Below are 14,905 nucleotides of genomic sequence, written 5' to 3' on the forward strand. Positions count from 1 at the left end.
TTCTATTGTTATCATGTTGATGTACAACCTTTGGGTATGGGTCAAACTACTGACGTTTGGGCGTATGACCGAGCAGGCGTAATATACAATTGACCACTTCACCATTTCACAGCTTATGATCTTCTCCATTCGGTGCCAAGAGCACATCTCCGCCCCACCCCGTCCCCTTCTCCGCCAAATCCATCGCTTCCTCCATCCGCTCGAGTCCGAATGTCCCTGCAATTTTCAAACCGACCGCATCCCCCAGGATGACATTGCCGTTTTCAATCATGCGAATAAATGCCTCGAGCTGTTGTCTAGTGTATCCCATCTGGCCCCTTACTGTGAGAGAGTTGAAGAGGATAGTGCGGTAGTCAAGTGCAATATCCGTATAAATGCCGCCTTCAAGGACAAGCTGACCCCCCCGCCTGAGCGCGTTGATACCAGCTGTGATGTGTGGTGCTGTCGTCGGTCCTGATGCCGCTGGTGGGGAGAAGTCCATGTATACGTGCGCTCCTTTACCGCCTGTCGCGTGCAGTAGGGCTTGTTGATCCTTGGCCACGTCGCCAACAAGCTCGACCAGCTTGATTCGCTGCCTTGCTCCAGGAAGTTGATACAAGTGCTCAAGCTTCCGCAGGTCCCGACCTGCGGCAACAACCCTCGCGCCCAGCGCTAAGGCAGTGAAGACGGCAGAACCGGAAAACTTGCCAGAGCCAGGCGCAACAATGACGGTGCTGCCCGGTCCGACACCTGCAGCTTCAAGGCCTCCGAAGCCTACGAGGTGCAAGTGCAGCATCGCTAGGTCTTTGAAGTGATAGCCAAGACCACCTTCCTCCTTGCTTTGGAAGAGAGACGGAGGTAACTGAAAGCAATTCTCCATCGGAACAAGAGCCTTTTCGGAGTAGCAACCATTGCTCCAGATCTCTTAACTCAGTTTCTTTGCACCGGGTGTTGAACCCTCAATGAGAGCCAACAAGACTTGTGTCTCTGGATCGTCGCGGGCGGTGATGGTCGAATCAACCCACACGACGTCCCCCGCCTTGAGACAAGTAGCATCTGGCCCGACTTCCAGGATGCGGGCAATAGCAGCAGTACCTGGCGTGTATGGCGTCTTGCTTGGGTATGGAGGTTTTCCTTTGAAGATGTCGCGGGAGTAGGGAAAGAGATCTGCGTACAGAATTTTGACGAGAGCTGAACCCATCGTGACTGGGGGATCGGGTAGAGTTCTGACAACAAGCGGTGCGCTGTGAGCTTCCAGCACTAGGGCCTTGTGTGTCGACATAGTGGATGTTGGTTTGGAGGGTGGGGGCGATGGTGTTATTGCGGGTCTAGTAATGGTGTTGAAGTTCAGAGCTGGAAGCGTGCATCTTCAACATCCTGCGAAAAGCTCTTTATAATATTCTGAATGTAATATGCGAAGACTATTAGTAATGTGCCTCGTAGGTAGGAAGCTTGGATGTCTGGCTCGAAGCAGGCCTAGAGGGAGGACGAGGATACATCAAAACAAGGGTAGGCTTGTGCTGCAGGTACGACCGAACAAACTAGATGAGTTAGGCGCCGCCCGGCTTACTTCCATCGCGAGGGTCTTGTTACGTGCAGGAGAGGTGATTCATCAAGCGCAGTATGTCGCCTCTAGTGCTGACTGGTTCTCGCGATGGAGAGAGGGCATGCGAAGAGGCAAAAACTGTGTAACCCGTTTCATATGACAGAAAGAACCTACAGAGCCCAACCCAACCCATGCCGCTAGAAAAGAAGGCAGAAATTCTGTTAACCATGCGTAGCTCCGAAAAGGCACAAATTTTGTTGTAACGACCACGCCTTAATGTCGCCGAAGAGTAGTCTGAGGGAAGCACCGAGCAGGCGCCGCTGATGACGTTTCAAGTTCCGCGCGCCCCTCCCGCACCTCCGCACTTGACTCCGCACCTGCGTCCGCATCTTGACTTCCGCCTCCCGCACCACTCCAGCACGTGTCCTGACTTTCGGGATGAACAACTCAGCGAGACCACCACATCCGGCAAGGCAGGCGTGCTTGCGCTGCAAAGCCCATAAGAGAAGATGCGACAGATCACAGCCCCAATGTTCCATATGCAAGCGGTAAGAAGGCGGATTACGCTGTATGGCCAACGCCACCCATTGCCTTCACTTATTGCTTGCAGGCTTTCTCAAAACTGCCGGTATACAAGTCCTGCGCCGCAGGTCATTTCAGTCCCAGACGTTGAGAACGCGCTCTCGCCGGCCGGCGTGAGATTAGCCATGATGCGTGCGCTGACAAAGTTCGAGCCGGGAATGGTTTCCTCGATATACAGCCGAGCTGTATATCCGTGGTTTGCGTTCATACCGGAATCCACGCTCTGTGATCAGATATCGCAAGCGTGGTGTGATGCCGATGTTAGTTCGCTTTTTCTCGCGGTTACAATATTACTTTTCGGGGCTCGTCCAGAACAATTAGGAAAGGAGAATAGACTCCCGCCTGATGTGACTTCGAGGTATCTGCTGAGCAAATCTTGGTTTGGCTTGCTGGAGGCCGCTGGAATTATCTCGACGAATATTGTTAGATCAAGGGTCTTGATCACCCTGTTTGAGGCGGTTCATGGATTCTACCCTGCGGCTTATCTATCGATAGCTGCTACAATCAGAGCTGCAGACGCGTTAGCTATTTACGGCAACCAAGAGGTCTCATTGAAGTCCTCGTTGGACATGGTAGTTAATGTTGATGGCGAGGATGATACGGATCTTTGGCGTGCCATTACGATATTAGACAGGTGCGTGGAGCGGCCGGATGACCAGCTACCGTTACCTGTGAGAGTGTAGCGTTCCATACCCGCTAATCCGCGATTGCAAATCCAGGTATCTAGCCATTGAACACGGAAAATGGCCGCCCATTACGCGAGGCCGTCCAAGTCCAGGCTTCCAAATCCACACCAGTAGCAATACCAACGCAGCAGCGTTGTCGTTTCACAGGGCGTTCGAAGCGTCGAGCCACCTAGACAAAGCCCACACAGCCGTCTTCGACCCTACAGGCGAGCAGCCCTTCAACATCGAGGAAGCAAGCCTCATAATAGGCACTCTGGATTCCTTCATCCGTGTCGTTGAGAGCGAGGTACCGCGAGTGCCAGGACTTTTTCCTAGCGGTCTGGTGTTGGCTAATACGTCAGATCCCCCTTCCTCATGTCCTTTTCCTCAGTACATTGCGCTGATTCTATTAGTGGCCTTTTTCTCCTTTTCGAGAACGGCATCATGGCAAGCGGATATAACGATGCTACGGAACGCTGTCGTATCGGGTCAGCTGCCCGCTTAGAAGGTCTGATCGACAGCCTCCTGGAGTCCGTGGGGAGGCTCAGTCAGGATGGGATTGCTAGCGAGGGGCAAACTGTCTCGCCATTTGCCGCCTACCTGCTGTACAGGACTGCGGTTGTTTTGACGAAGAGAGCACAGTGCGATATTGAGCCTAAGCAGAGCCTAACGAGGCTCCGGGGTCTGCGTAAATATCTGAGGTTGATGGGGCAAAGATGGCAAGCTGGAGGTGAGCAGACGGGTTTTTCTTCGTTTTCATTTAGGTCCGCGATCTTAATGGTGTGCAGAGCGGTACCTTCGACTATTGAACGACGAAACTACGCCGAAGATGCTAAGGATCATCGAGACTTGAGGGAGCGATATTTTCCATTTGGCTTCACAGGCTGTAAATCCATACACATACCACGCGCCTTTCCAGATGGACGAAAATCCTTCCGCCCATCTATTCATCCCATCACTAAAGCGCGCACACCCCTCATAGCATCTTCCCCCTCTTCCGCCTATGCACAACCCACCTCCTCCCAACATCATAAACCGCCCTAGTCCAACTCGTAATAATCTTCCCCTCAAACGTCCCACTAACCCAGCTAAACAACACAAGCAACGCAACACTCAATCCGAAAATAATCCCAAAGCTGTTCCAATAACTCCTCATTTCAAACTCCAGGTCCTTGAATTGTATGCTAAAGTACCCCGTCATGAGCGTCACAGGCGTGAACAAGATTGTTATCTTGGCGAGGAGGAGCGTGACCCAGGTAAGGCGTTCGACGGAAAAGGACTCTTTGATGGCGATGAAGTTGAAGTTCATCATCACCAGCGACTCCTTTTGGTCGAGACATTCTTGGATTTCGGAAAGTGCGTACAGCAGGATACGGTCTTTTAGCCGTTCAAACCGGACGCGCGCTGCGGAACTCAGTGCGACGCCGAGTAAACTGTCAGCTTCCGGTACGAGCGGACCAGGCGCGTCGTTGATTACAGGGTGCGACGACACGAGTGACGCGTTGCCGGAGAGGATACGAGAGTTCTTCAGGCTAGCCAGGGTAGTTTCTTGTTTCTTGAGGACGCGCTCGATGATGAGCTCGTAGCTTTAGTATACGCGTTTCAAGACAGCAAGTTGGCAGCCGATGTGGTGGAGTTGGTCGACGTGAGTCAGATTCGCTTTTTGCAGCATTTCCTAGCGGAGGCGGTCGAGTTCGGCGGCATAGCCGTGGTCGCGCCGGGAAATGAGATCGAAGGTTGCGCCCCAGTCTTCGAAGAGGTAGTAGAAGAGGAGGCCGGGGGCGTCGGTGGGACGGTGCGCTGTCTCTTCGTCGCTGCTGCCCAGGCGTTGGCAGATGGGGAGTTGTGCAAGGGCTACGTCGCGGAGCGGGGTTAGTGCTTTGGTTAGTTGGCGGAAGACGTTAACTAGGTTGCGGCGGGATGTGAAGAGCGTCCTGAGGTCGTCTTTGTTTAGGGGACCGTTAGCGAAGGGGAAGGGATCTTCGGAGATTAAAATTACGGTTTTGTCTTCGCAGAGGAGAAGCCAGTTCCATACGCGCTTGCCGTGGGGTACATCTCGGCTTCTGTCTGCGATGTGAGGGTAGGTATTCGTTTCTTTACTGTGAACGTTGTGAAGTGAGTTGTAGCCTATGCACATATCTGTGGCACCGTTAGCAGAGCTCTTGGGCGGTGATTAGAACTTGTGCAATATCAGCCTGTCTCCTCGGGTCAGCCAGGTGCGACTTACATCTTCGACCTTAGTCCACTGTGCTCCAATGCCAGACATTGTCGACCAGCTGGTAGTGACTCAAGTCCCGGACCAACTCTAGCTGTGTGGATTGCATCATCTCAGTCATGCCGATACTCGACTCTGAGCAGTGTGTCCAACAACCAAGTAACTTACTTGGTTGACATCAGGGCGCTAGAGCACTACAGTGGGCCGGACTAAATTAGTTGGAACCTTAAGCACCGACGTGCAACACCGCCCAATCACTTCAAGACGATCTGCTTACGTTAAAGCAACCGGTTGAACCGGCCGGTCCAGAGGGTCCACATTTTCTTGGAGCCCTGGTGTCAACCAAGTAACTTACTTGGTTGATGGACACACTGACTCTGAGTCCATAACCTCTTCATTTGCCCGTTTCACCTTTTCCTTGATTGAGCTGGACTTGCTAGATGCGTGCGACAACATCGATCTCAATGTTGAGGAGCTCTTCTTCATGCGCAATGTTGAGTTGTTTCTGGGCGGTATGTGGTCACTCTGCATCATGCCCAGTTATCGTGGCGTGAAGTCGAAATGTGAGGCCAGCGTCCGAATGAGGTCTTTCTGGTTGTAAGGCATCCATATATTGATCCATCGCGTGTGTAGCTCGGTCGGTCGTGGCGAGTTGAAAAGTTTCTCGTATGCTTGTGCGTCGAGGTCGAAAGCGCAAAAGGCGTCATCCTCACCAAAGTCGATACAGAAATTACTGCTTTTGTGCTCTCGTGTTTGCCGATCGAAGAGATCGAAGTTACGTTCTGAGTCAAAGTCACGGAAACAGTATTGGATGTTTTCGTCCCCTGTGTCTTGATAGTATGCAGGCAGTTGTTCGGCAGGCGACGCGGGCCGAAAAGTATGTGCCATAATGTGTGAGAAGAGGTTGTGAAGGTTGTTGAAACGTTTTTGGATGATAGTGATAAGGATAAGTGATCTGTTTGGGCAATGAGAAGTCTCCGATCAGCTGGGCTGGTGATGTGAGCTCGTGCTGTGTTCTTTTTGGTTATGAGTCGTGTGTACGTCCCCAGATCATCAGGTCACGCGGTGCGGTTGAGGCTCATGCCGGCAAGATGTCTCACCTTCCAGTAAGCTAAGAGGTTCGCAGCTGCCTGTGCAACCTCACTTTTCTTACAACGATAGGTTGTACTTAAACTGTAAAGACTACGCTACAGGTATCTGGTGGGGTTACGCATTGTACTTGAGGGGTATGTGACACACCACAAAGACCTCTAAGGAACGTCTTGCGGAGGTGCGATCTCACCGTTCTACATGGCGACAGTACGAAGAGTACCTCTTCTTGTTTGATGTTGTTGAAGTGCTTGAGATGCCGTAGTAGAAAGAAGCATGAATAGGGCTGGGCTATTAGATGGTAGAGCATTCCGCACCGTGAATAACAGTGGTCGATTCTGTGTCACATCATCCAAAGAATTGGGTTGGTTGATCCCGTGAGATAATGGTTGCGAAGCATTCATGGCTTAGACGGATGATGATGACTTGTGTCGCGTGGTGCAAATCGAGACGGGACCTCACCCGACTGAAATATGGGGATGGAGATTGTGGTCGTCTCCTAATGGCTCGGATCTTGGCTTACCCAAACAGGCAACTTCGATCAACCATCGAAGACGATAGGGTTATGGTGAAGACACTCAACCCTTTCTTGATGACGTCAAGCTGGACTTGATGTTGAGAGTGAAGAGTGGATACAATAGAAGGGAAACACGTCCATATGACATGGTCACCGCGCAGTCTCATACAACTCGAGATGATAGCTGAAATAGGCAATTAAGAGACTCGTCGATTGCTGTACCTTGAGGGTGAAAATAACAACTCATCGACTAGGCATCCTTTTGAGTAGGTACATTGTAAGTAGATTGTGTGTATTCTTCTTCATCACCGAGAGGTCTGTGATCTAAGCTTATATACATAGAGTAGTGGGCTGATTGGTCGCTGGATAATCCACGTGACCATGCAAGGTACCCTGGGCTTACACACCTCCCTCAGGTTCGAACGTATGTAGAAGCTGATGTGATCATAGGCCACCCCCTACCCTGTTCAGGTAGAGCTGCTTGTTTGAGTGCGGTGGGTAGCCGCTTGATTAGAGCAGTTCCAGGTGGGGATCGTCCGCCGTCGCGGTGTTGGTTGATCTCGCTGATGAGCGTCCTCAAAAGCATATAAGATCTAATTGCCTCTCGCTCTGTATAGAGGTTAGTAGTACCCCTAACAAACATAAAAGTAAAGAGCGTAAGGAGTACAGCCTCATTAAACCTGTAAAAACCGTGTAGGAAAAACCAGGAAGAGTACTGTACATTGTAGAGCTCATAATTTAGGAAATGTGTTGAAATGCAAAAGTGATACCTAATTTTCGTGTCTCTAACGAGGCAACAGTTTAGTTAGACCATCTGCTAGCTAGCTTTTAGTCTATATGTATGAAAGATTAATGTTGTGTGCTTGTGCTTCCTAGCGAAGCCAGTGATGATGTATATCGACGTGTCGCAGTAAGGTCTTAAGTCGTAGCGTAGCCGTAGTAACTAGACAAATTGTCTGCTAGTTGTCACAAAACAGTATTTGCTCATTGCCTAGATCGAATTCGATGTCCTTGAAGAGTCTCCACCACCAGAGAAGCTCAGTGCCTGCTAATAAAGCAGCAACAAGCTTAGCTTTAGTAGTAGACTTAGTAACACATCGTTAAAGTGTCGCTTTCTAGTTAATAGGGCCGCCAAACAGGAAGAATATATAGCCTTAAGAGCTTTTCCGTGTAGCCTTATAGTCTGCGTATAAGGCGTCGGTTGCACCAAAGAAGTCTAGCTCATCGTAATCAACGATGTAAGCGATGTCGGTAGATATAGAAGCATCGTAGTAGAGCGCTTAATCCTTTGTTGCGTATAGATAGGCAAGCGTCTAGTAAGCAGCGTTAATGTAAAGCTAACCTAGATTAACTAGAAATTCTGCCAATTTTGAGTAAGCTTTAGAAACATCAGGTCAAGTAGCAGTGGCAACATAGCTAATTAATCCAACTAGTTGTGCGTATCTAAGTTTGTTAGAATCGCTCTTTAGTTCGTCTAAAGGAAGCAGTTCGTTAAGTAGAAGCGGAGTAGCTAGAGGTCGATTGAATGACTTTAGTGATAGATACTTAGCACTAAGCTTGTCAAAGTATGCTGCTTGTAATAGCCACATTGTTCTAGTTAACCTGCAGCGATGCGTCTGTATACCGCAGAAGGTGGCTAGCTCCCCAAGCGACCAAATCTCGTAGCGTCGCAGCAGCTTGCGTTCAAAGTCGTTAAGAGCAGCTGTGTAAGCTAGTCTAGCGAGGATAACAATGTCGTTAACGTAGAAGAATACTATTAGTTTGTCGTTCTTCTATAGGCATAGTGCATCTTTAACTTCTTACAATCTAAGCTCTTTAAGAGTCTTTGTAAGTTCTTTGTACTATAGGAGTAGCGAGGTTTTCAAGCTATACAGCGCACGGTGCAGTTTCCAGAGATAGTTAGGGTTAGAGAAGCCTTCTAGTAGATAGCAGTATACTAGTACAGCAAGCTGAGCATTCGTGAAGGCGTTTACTGCATCGTACTATCAAACCTCTATGTTGAAGTAGGCTGCAATAGCCATCAGAGCTCGAAATATCCGGATAGCTAGTGTGGCAGCGTACGTATCCTCAGCCGTGGTTTGAAGATCGCCTCGTACGCAGATTCGAGCCTTGTACTTAGTAAGATATCCTTCACTGTCAAGCTTGTATTTGAATACCTAGAGCAGTGGCAGGACCTCGTGGTCTTAAGCGTTGAAGTCCTTCCAGTTGATAATCCTGTAGGTACCTTTGCGCTTAACGTCAGATATTTCGCGGTGCATAGCTGCTATAAAGCCTTGCTTGTGTTAGGCTAGTAGCTTCATCACATCCTAGTAGAATCGAGGTTTAGGGGGAAGATCTGTGTGATGAAATCGCGTTTTAGAAGCTGTAGTGGATGCCGCTACAAAGGCAGACTAATATTTGTTGACGAAGAAGCTGCTGCTTTTGCGAGAAGGCTTTTAAGCTCGTGTTGATCCTTTAGGAAGGATATGCGTTTCGTGTAGGTTGCTATCGATTAGCTCGCGGTTTCGTGCAGCGTTTAAATAATTCGTGTTAACTGCGTTGTCTCGCTTACGCTTCCTTAATGTTTAAGTAGAAGTTTAGAGGTCTAGTGTAGGGCTGCGACTAAGAGTAGCTAATAAGGCTTAATTAAGTAAATTAGTATCTAAATTAGGAGAGAGTGTAGTAACTAGTGTTAGCAAAAGAGGATCGCTGTTAAACGGATCGTGAGGCTTCGAGTGATTATCTAGAGGCGACCTGAATACTGTTTGGCACAGTCCGCAACAAGCAAGTCAAGCAATCTTGAGGTCGTCGATTGACTTGCTTGTTAGCGACGTCGTCGTCGCTTAATTATTGCTTGATTGTTAGTGTTTTCGGGCAGCTTAATTGCGACTTAATTAGTAGATTAATTAGATTAGACGCTAAAGGATCAAGTTGTATACAGCTACAGTGGCTTATCAGCCCACTCGTCTATATTATAGTCTTGTATAATATCCTCATCTAGTACGTCGTCCCCGTCGTTATAATAAGTCTTAAAGCCTGCTCTTATCCACGATCGTATTAACTAAAGAGCAGCTAGCAACTCACTACTAATAGCTCGTCGCTTAGGCTTAAGTAGGTCGCTAAGCTTACTAAAGAGCCTCTCACACTCGCAGCTTAATGCTAGAATTGTTAGTATATCGATCGCAAACTAGCTTAAACACGGGTATTTTGAGCGCATCTGTATCTAGTAAACGACAGGGTGACTATTACCTAAGTACTGCTCTCTGCTCCACTCTAGCTCTTAAGTCCTCTAGCGCTCGTACTCGTCGTCGTAAGCTGCTTTATGCATAGTGTTGTTGCGGCGTATAAAGGCGCTAATTACGTTATCTATACTACGCGCAGTCGTTGTTGAAGTCAGTGGAGGTTAGGGGCGTATACGCTAAGGTCTATACGACTGCCAGAGTCGCTGAAACCTAGCGTTAGCGGCGGTGAGCTACTCTAGCTTGTCAACCTAGCTGTTCTCGCAGTAGTACTTGTAGTATAGATAGAGGCAGGCAGCAGCGTAGTAGGCAGGCGATCGATTAAGCTTATCGTAGTACTCGTTAGCCTTACGCCAAGCAGCGCGTAGGTTGATATTAAGGTAGTCCTCTAGCGCGTTGGTGTGGTTAAAATCGACTTGCTTGTATTAGCGCGTACGAGCTTCGAGTGAGGTGAGTACGTACTTAAAGACAGGTATAACTTCGTATATAGCACCAAATTTGCCTGCTTTGCCTCGACCTTTAAGCCGCTCCGTAGCAACCTTAAGCGGCTTAAGGCAGTCCTAGTACTCTGTTATTACTGCCTAATCAGCAGCTGTAAGGCTAGCTGATCTTATCCAACTTAGAGCGTCTAAAGGCTTGTTGCTAGCTTGATTTGCGCGTCTATCTTTAAGAGAGATGCGACTAATATAGTGCTTAGCGTAGGCGTTATAAGCAGCTTAAAGTCAAGTTGCACGTGCAAAGGAGGCGTAATACGAGTTCTAGCGAGTAACAACAGGCTTAACTAGCTTAAGCGTTTAGAGGCGCTCTCTAGCAGGCAATTTAGCGTTAGCAGCGCTTTAAAATTCTCTAAAAAGCTTATACTATTATAGTGTTTTGATAAAGTTAATAACGTCAATTAGTACGCCTAACGGCCTATCTTTACGCTACTCGCGCATGTATAACTGCTCTGTATTAAGCTGTTTAGTAGCGTTGTTGTAAGCCTCGCAGTCCTTACTAAATATTATTGCCTAGCTAATAAGATTAAGCGTGTGAGGGCTACAACAGAGGCGTCAATAAGTAGCATTAAAGTCGTATACGCGAGCAAGCGCAGCGACAGCGGTGTCGTTGTTTATAGCGTTGTCAAGTACAAAGTAACTAAGCCTGTCGCTAGTAATGCCGTACACCTTAAGCGTTTAGGCTATCGTACGTGCAATAGCTTCGCCTGTATAAGAGCCTACAAGTTGTAGTAGAGCGATAGGCAAGTCGTGTATTACTCCTAAAGCGTTAGCAAAGTGCGCAACGGCCCTAAAGAACCTACGCTTGCTACCCTTTGTCGTCTAGCTGTTAAAGCTTACGTGTATTTTACTAGCAGCTTCTAACAGGGCCTAGACAACTTTAGGCTGTATAGAACAGAATAAGCGCATTGCGTATGTAGTAACACTGCGAGAACTTACCTACAACGCTGCCTCTGCCTCTAGATTTAAAAACTTAATCATATTACGGAAGGAGGGCTTTGTAAGCAGCTCTATTAGTGTCACGGGGTCGGCAGGCAGGGAAGGTAGGTGCACGTGATCAGTATATTCACTACAATATCGCTAATAGTACGGGGTCAGGCTAAGACAAGGACGTAGCTCAAGGAGCGTACGACAGGGCGCGTTCGCGCAGGAATTTCAGCGATCGCGCAGCTGCTCGCTTAGCAGCTTAGCGCGCTCTAATAGGCTATCTAGGTCAGCGCCGTAACAGTACTCCCCTCCTTAGGCAGAGCTCCGACAACGCGATCAACGGGGCTTGTCTAGGTAACGGCAGTAGAAGTTCTTAACAATCTCCTAGGCGTTCTCGACGTAGTCGGCTGGTACTTCAGTAGGCTCGTCGTATCCAACCCACTTCACTATATACTTTAGTCAGGGCCGGCTTCCACGGCCGCGGCGGTCCCAGCGGGAGTCTAGGATGTCCTCGACCTCCCACTCCTCAACTCCCTCGACTTCGACAGGAGGAGGCGGGTCTTGTCGCTGCCCAGGCAGGGGGTCAGTCGCAGCTAGGCGGAGCAGGCTCACGTAGAACACAGGGTGGATCTTCATTAAAGCAGGCAGCTCTAGGCGGTAAGCATACGGGCTAACGACCTTGGTGACCCTGTAGGGTCCTAGGAATTTCCAGTCTAGTTTTTTCTGCGGGCGGGCGGTCTTAATATTCCAGGCGTTAAGCCACACTAGGTCGTTTTCAAAGAACTAGCGGGCAGGTTTGCGTTTCCTGTTAGCGTACTTCTCGTGCTAGGCTTGTGCGACACAGATCTCAGAGCGCAAGTACTCGTAGACAGTTTTCATCTTTAGGGCTAGATTTTCGGCGTCTTGCGCCGCTAGCTGTCGGCTTAGATCAACAGGCTCAAATCCTAGGCGGGGGTAGAAGCCGTAGTTCGCGAAGAATAGCGTTGTGCGGGTGCTCTCGTTGTTAGCGTTGTTTACCGCAAATTCAGCTAGCGGTAGCCATCTCGCCCAGTCATCCTGCAGGTACGAAACTTAGCTTCGCAAGTACTGTTCTAGGAAGGAGTTCGCTCTCTCCGTTTGCCCGTCAGTTTCTAGGTAGTACGCAGTAGACAGGATGGACTGGATCCCTAGGCGTCGGGTTAGGTAGCTCCAGAACTCAGATACAAACTGTAGTCCTCGGTCTGATACGATAGTCTTAGGGAGGCCGTGTAGCTTCCAGACGTACTTCGTAAATAGGCGCGATACCTCCTCGGCGTCGCAGGTACCCTAGCAAGCAACAAAGTGCTTCATCTTAGTGAGTCTGTCTACTACAACTAAGATAGCGTCAAATCCACTACTCTTAGGCAGGTGCGTGATAAAGTCCATAGACAGATCTTGCCAGGCTCGGTTAGGTATTAGTAACGGTTTTAGGACTCCTTGTTTTGCTTCTCGTGACGTCGTAATTCGTCTACAAGTGTAACAGTTCCAAACCCATTACTCGACGTAGTCTAGCATTCCAGGCCAGTAGTATTCTCGGGACAGTGCCTCGTAGGTTCAGGATCGGCCCATGTAGCCAGCGACAGGGCTCTCGTAGTACATCCGTAGTAGCTCAGCATATAGCTCAGGGTCATTAGGCGCGTACAGGCGGTCTCGATAATACAGGTAGCCTTCACGCTCTACACACTCGGCGAGTGTAATCCTCTTGTAACGACTCTATCTAGTACGGAGGGCCTCTAGTATAGAACTTAGTTCTTCGTCGTTCTTATATCCCTTCGTAAACAGATCCTTTATAGTCAGCGGTAGTATCAGTGCAGCTCTCCTAGGTAGTAGTATCGGACGGGCGGGTTCAGCGGCTAGTTCTAGCACTACTAGTTCTGGACTTCCTATCGCACAGGCGCGTGTAATAGGGAACAGGCGGACGAAGTAGTCAACGGCAAAGCAGACTTTTTTCTTAGGTTTTAGGGAAGCTGGTGGTGTTAGCGGTACATTAACAAGGCAGGCAGCGGCTAGTACGGGGGTTGTAGCGGGCGTGTCCAGCGGGGTTGGAGGCAGATCAAAGTTCTCCTTCTTTAGCACGACTTAGCTCTAGTGCTGCAGGCGTTCATCCCCCTCCTTAGGCAGATCTTCTAACCTCCTAGTCAGCGCGTCAGGCTTCGCACCCAGCTTGCTAGGGCGGTATGTAATCCAGAAGTTAAAGCGGGACAGGAATTCAGACCAGCGGGCTTGTCGTCGGTTCAGCAACTTAGTAGTTGTAAAGTACTCTAGGTTGCAGTAGTCTGTAATAACCTTAATTAGCGATGCGGTTCCTTCCAGCTCAGGTCTCCATTCCTCGAAGCAGCGTACAATCGCGAGCAGTTCTTTATCGTATATCTCATAATTACACTCAGTCGTTAAGTGTTTCTTAGAGAAGAACGCTACGGGTCGAAGTATCCCATCGTCTCCGTACTAAGATAGCACTCCAGCGGATACATAGTCGGATGCGTCCGTCTCTAGGATAATCTCCCTTTCCCAGTCGAACGGGGCCAGGATCGGGGCTTCTGTAAATGCGGTTTTCAGACAGTCAAAGGCCTTCTAGCAGTCACTATTCCAGACAAACTTAATACCCTTTCTTGTAAGAGCGACTAGCGGGGCGATAATCTTCGAGAAGTCTTGTATAAACCGACGGTAGAAGTTACTAAATCCGATAAACGCTTGTACGTCAGTCAGGCAGGACAGGGTTTTCTATTCCTGTATTGTCTCGACCTTCTGTAGGTCCATGCGAATCCCTTCGCGTCCAACAATAACGCCTAGGAAGGTAGTCTCTTCCTTGAAGAATTCGCACTTCTAGATCTTTGCGTACAGTCCGGCTTTTCGCAGCGCGGTTAGTACTAGGCGCAGGTGTTTTTCGTGTTCTCCTCTAGTTCGGCTGTAGATCAGAATGTCGTCTAGGTAGGCAGTGCAGAAAACGTCCAAGTATTCCCTCAAGGTATCGTTAATAAACCTCTGAAAGGTAGCTAGTGCTCCAGATAGGCCAAACGGCATTACTAGACTCTCATACAGGCCGAATCGCGTTCGGAACGCAGTCAAATACTCCTAGCCTTCCTTCATACGTACGTTGTTAAAGGCAGCAATAATATCAACCTTAGAGAAGTACTTCATTCCCTTTAAGTTATTTAAGCTCTCCTTTACAAGCGGCAGCGGGTAGCAGTCCTTTACTAAGATGTTGTTTAGTCCTCGGTAATCGACACAGAACCAGAGGCCTCCATCCGGCTTCTTAACAAACAGTACAGGCGAGGCGGCAGGCGAAGAGCTTAGCCGGATAAAGCCCTTCCGCAGGTTCTCCTCTAGCCATTCCTTTAAGGCTTTAAGTTCTTCTCAGGACATAGGGTACAGCGGCCCAAAGGGCGGCGTCTTGCCATTAAGTAAGCGGATGTCATAGTCGTGTGAGCAGTGTAGAGGGAGCTTCTCCGCTTCTTTAGGCGAGAAGACGTCCCAGAAGTCCCTTATCTCCTCTAGCAGTAGGGACTTAGGGTCTAGTAACTCAGGCGTGTTAGGCTAGGACAGATAGCGATCTATCTGTTCGATCGTGATCGTAAACATACGGTAGTTTCTTCAGGCGTACGCAGCGCAAGCGTTCAGCGATACCTTCGCGATATCTCAATTCCTCAGCAGCTTT

The 14,905-nt window shown here is 49.1% G+C and overlaps 4 protein-coding genes across 4 annotated transcripts; all 4 read right to left on the reverse strand.

The window, feature by feature from the left end:
- Positions 1–106: 106 nt before the first annotated feature.
- On the reverse strand, positions 107–859 carry ALTATR162_LOCUS7010 (uncharacterized protein; the record flags this gene model as incomplete). The annotated part of the gene is made up of 1 exon (XM_043314636.1): positions 107–859. One exon carries the CDS (start codon positions 857–859, stop codon positions 107–109), a length of 753 nt encoding a protein of 250 aa, XP_043170571.1.
- A 45-nt stretch (positions 860–904) lies between these two features.
- On the reverse strand, positions 905–1,261 carry ALTATR162_LOCUS7011 (uncharacterized protein; the record flags this gene model as incomplete). Its single annotated transcript, XM_043314637.1, has 1 exon — positions 905–1,261. The coding sequence occupies one exon, from the start codon at positions 1,259–1,261 to the stop codon at positions 905–907; it is 357 nt and encodes a 118-aa protein (XP_043170572.1).
- Positions 1,262–4,447: 3,186 nt separating this feature from the next.
- ALTATR162_LOCUS7012 (uncharacterized protein) lies at positions 4,448–5,038 on the reverse strand (the record flags this gene model as incomplete). Its single annotated transcript, XM_043314638.1, has 2 exons — positions 4,448–4,933; positions 5,000–5,038. 2 exons carry the CDS (start codon positions 5,036–5,038, stop codon positions 4,448–4,450), a joined length of 525 nt encoding a protein of 174 aa, XP_043170573.1.
- A 489-nt stretch (positions 5,039–5,527) lies between these two features.
- On the reverse strand, positions 5,528–5,875 carry ALTATR162_LOCUS7013 (uncharacterized protein; the record flags this gene model as incomplete). Its single annotated transcript, XM_043314639.1, has 1 exon — positions 5,528–5,875. One exon carries the CDS (start codon positions 5,873–5,875, stop codon positions 5,528–5,530), a length of 348 nt encoding a protein of 115 aa, XP_043170574.1.
- Positions 5,876–14,905: the final 9,030 nt, after the last annotated feature.

The sequence above is a fragment of the Alternaria atra genome, assembly GCF_907166805.1.
Source record: "Alternaria atra isolate CS162 genome assembly, contig: 26, whole genome shotgun sequence".
Taxonomy (NCBI): domain Eukaryota; kingdom Fungi; phylum Ascomycota; class Dothideomycetes; order Pleosporales; family Pleosporaceae; genus Alternaria; species Alternaria atra.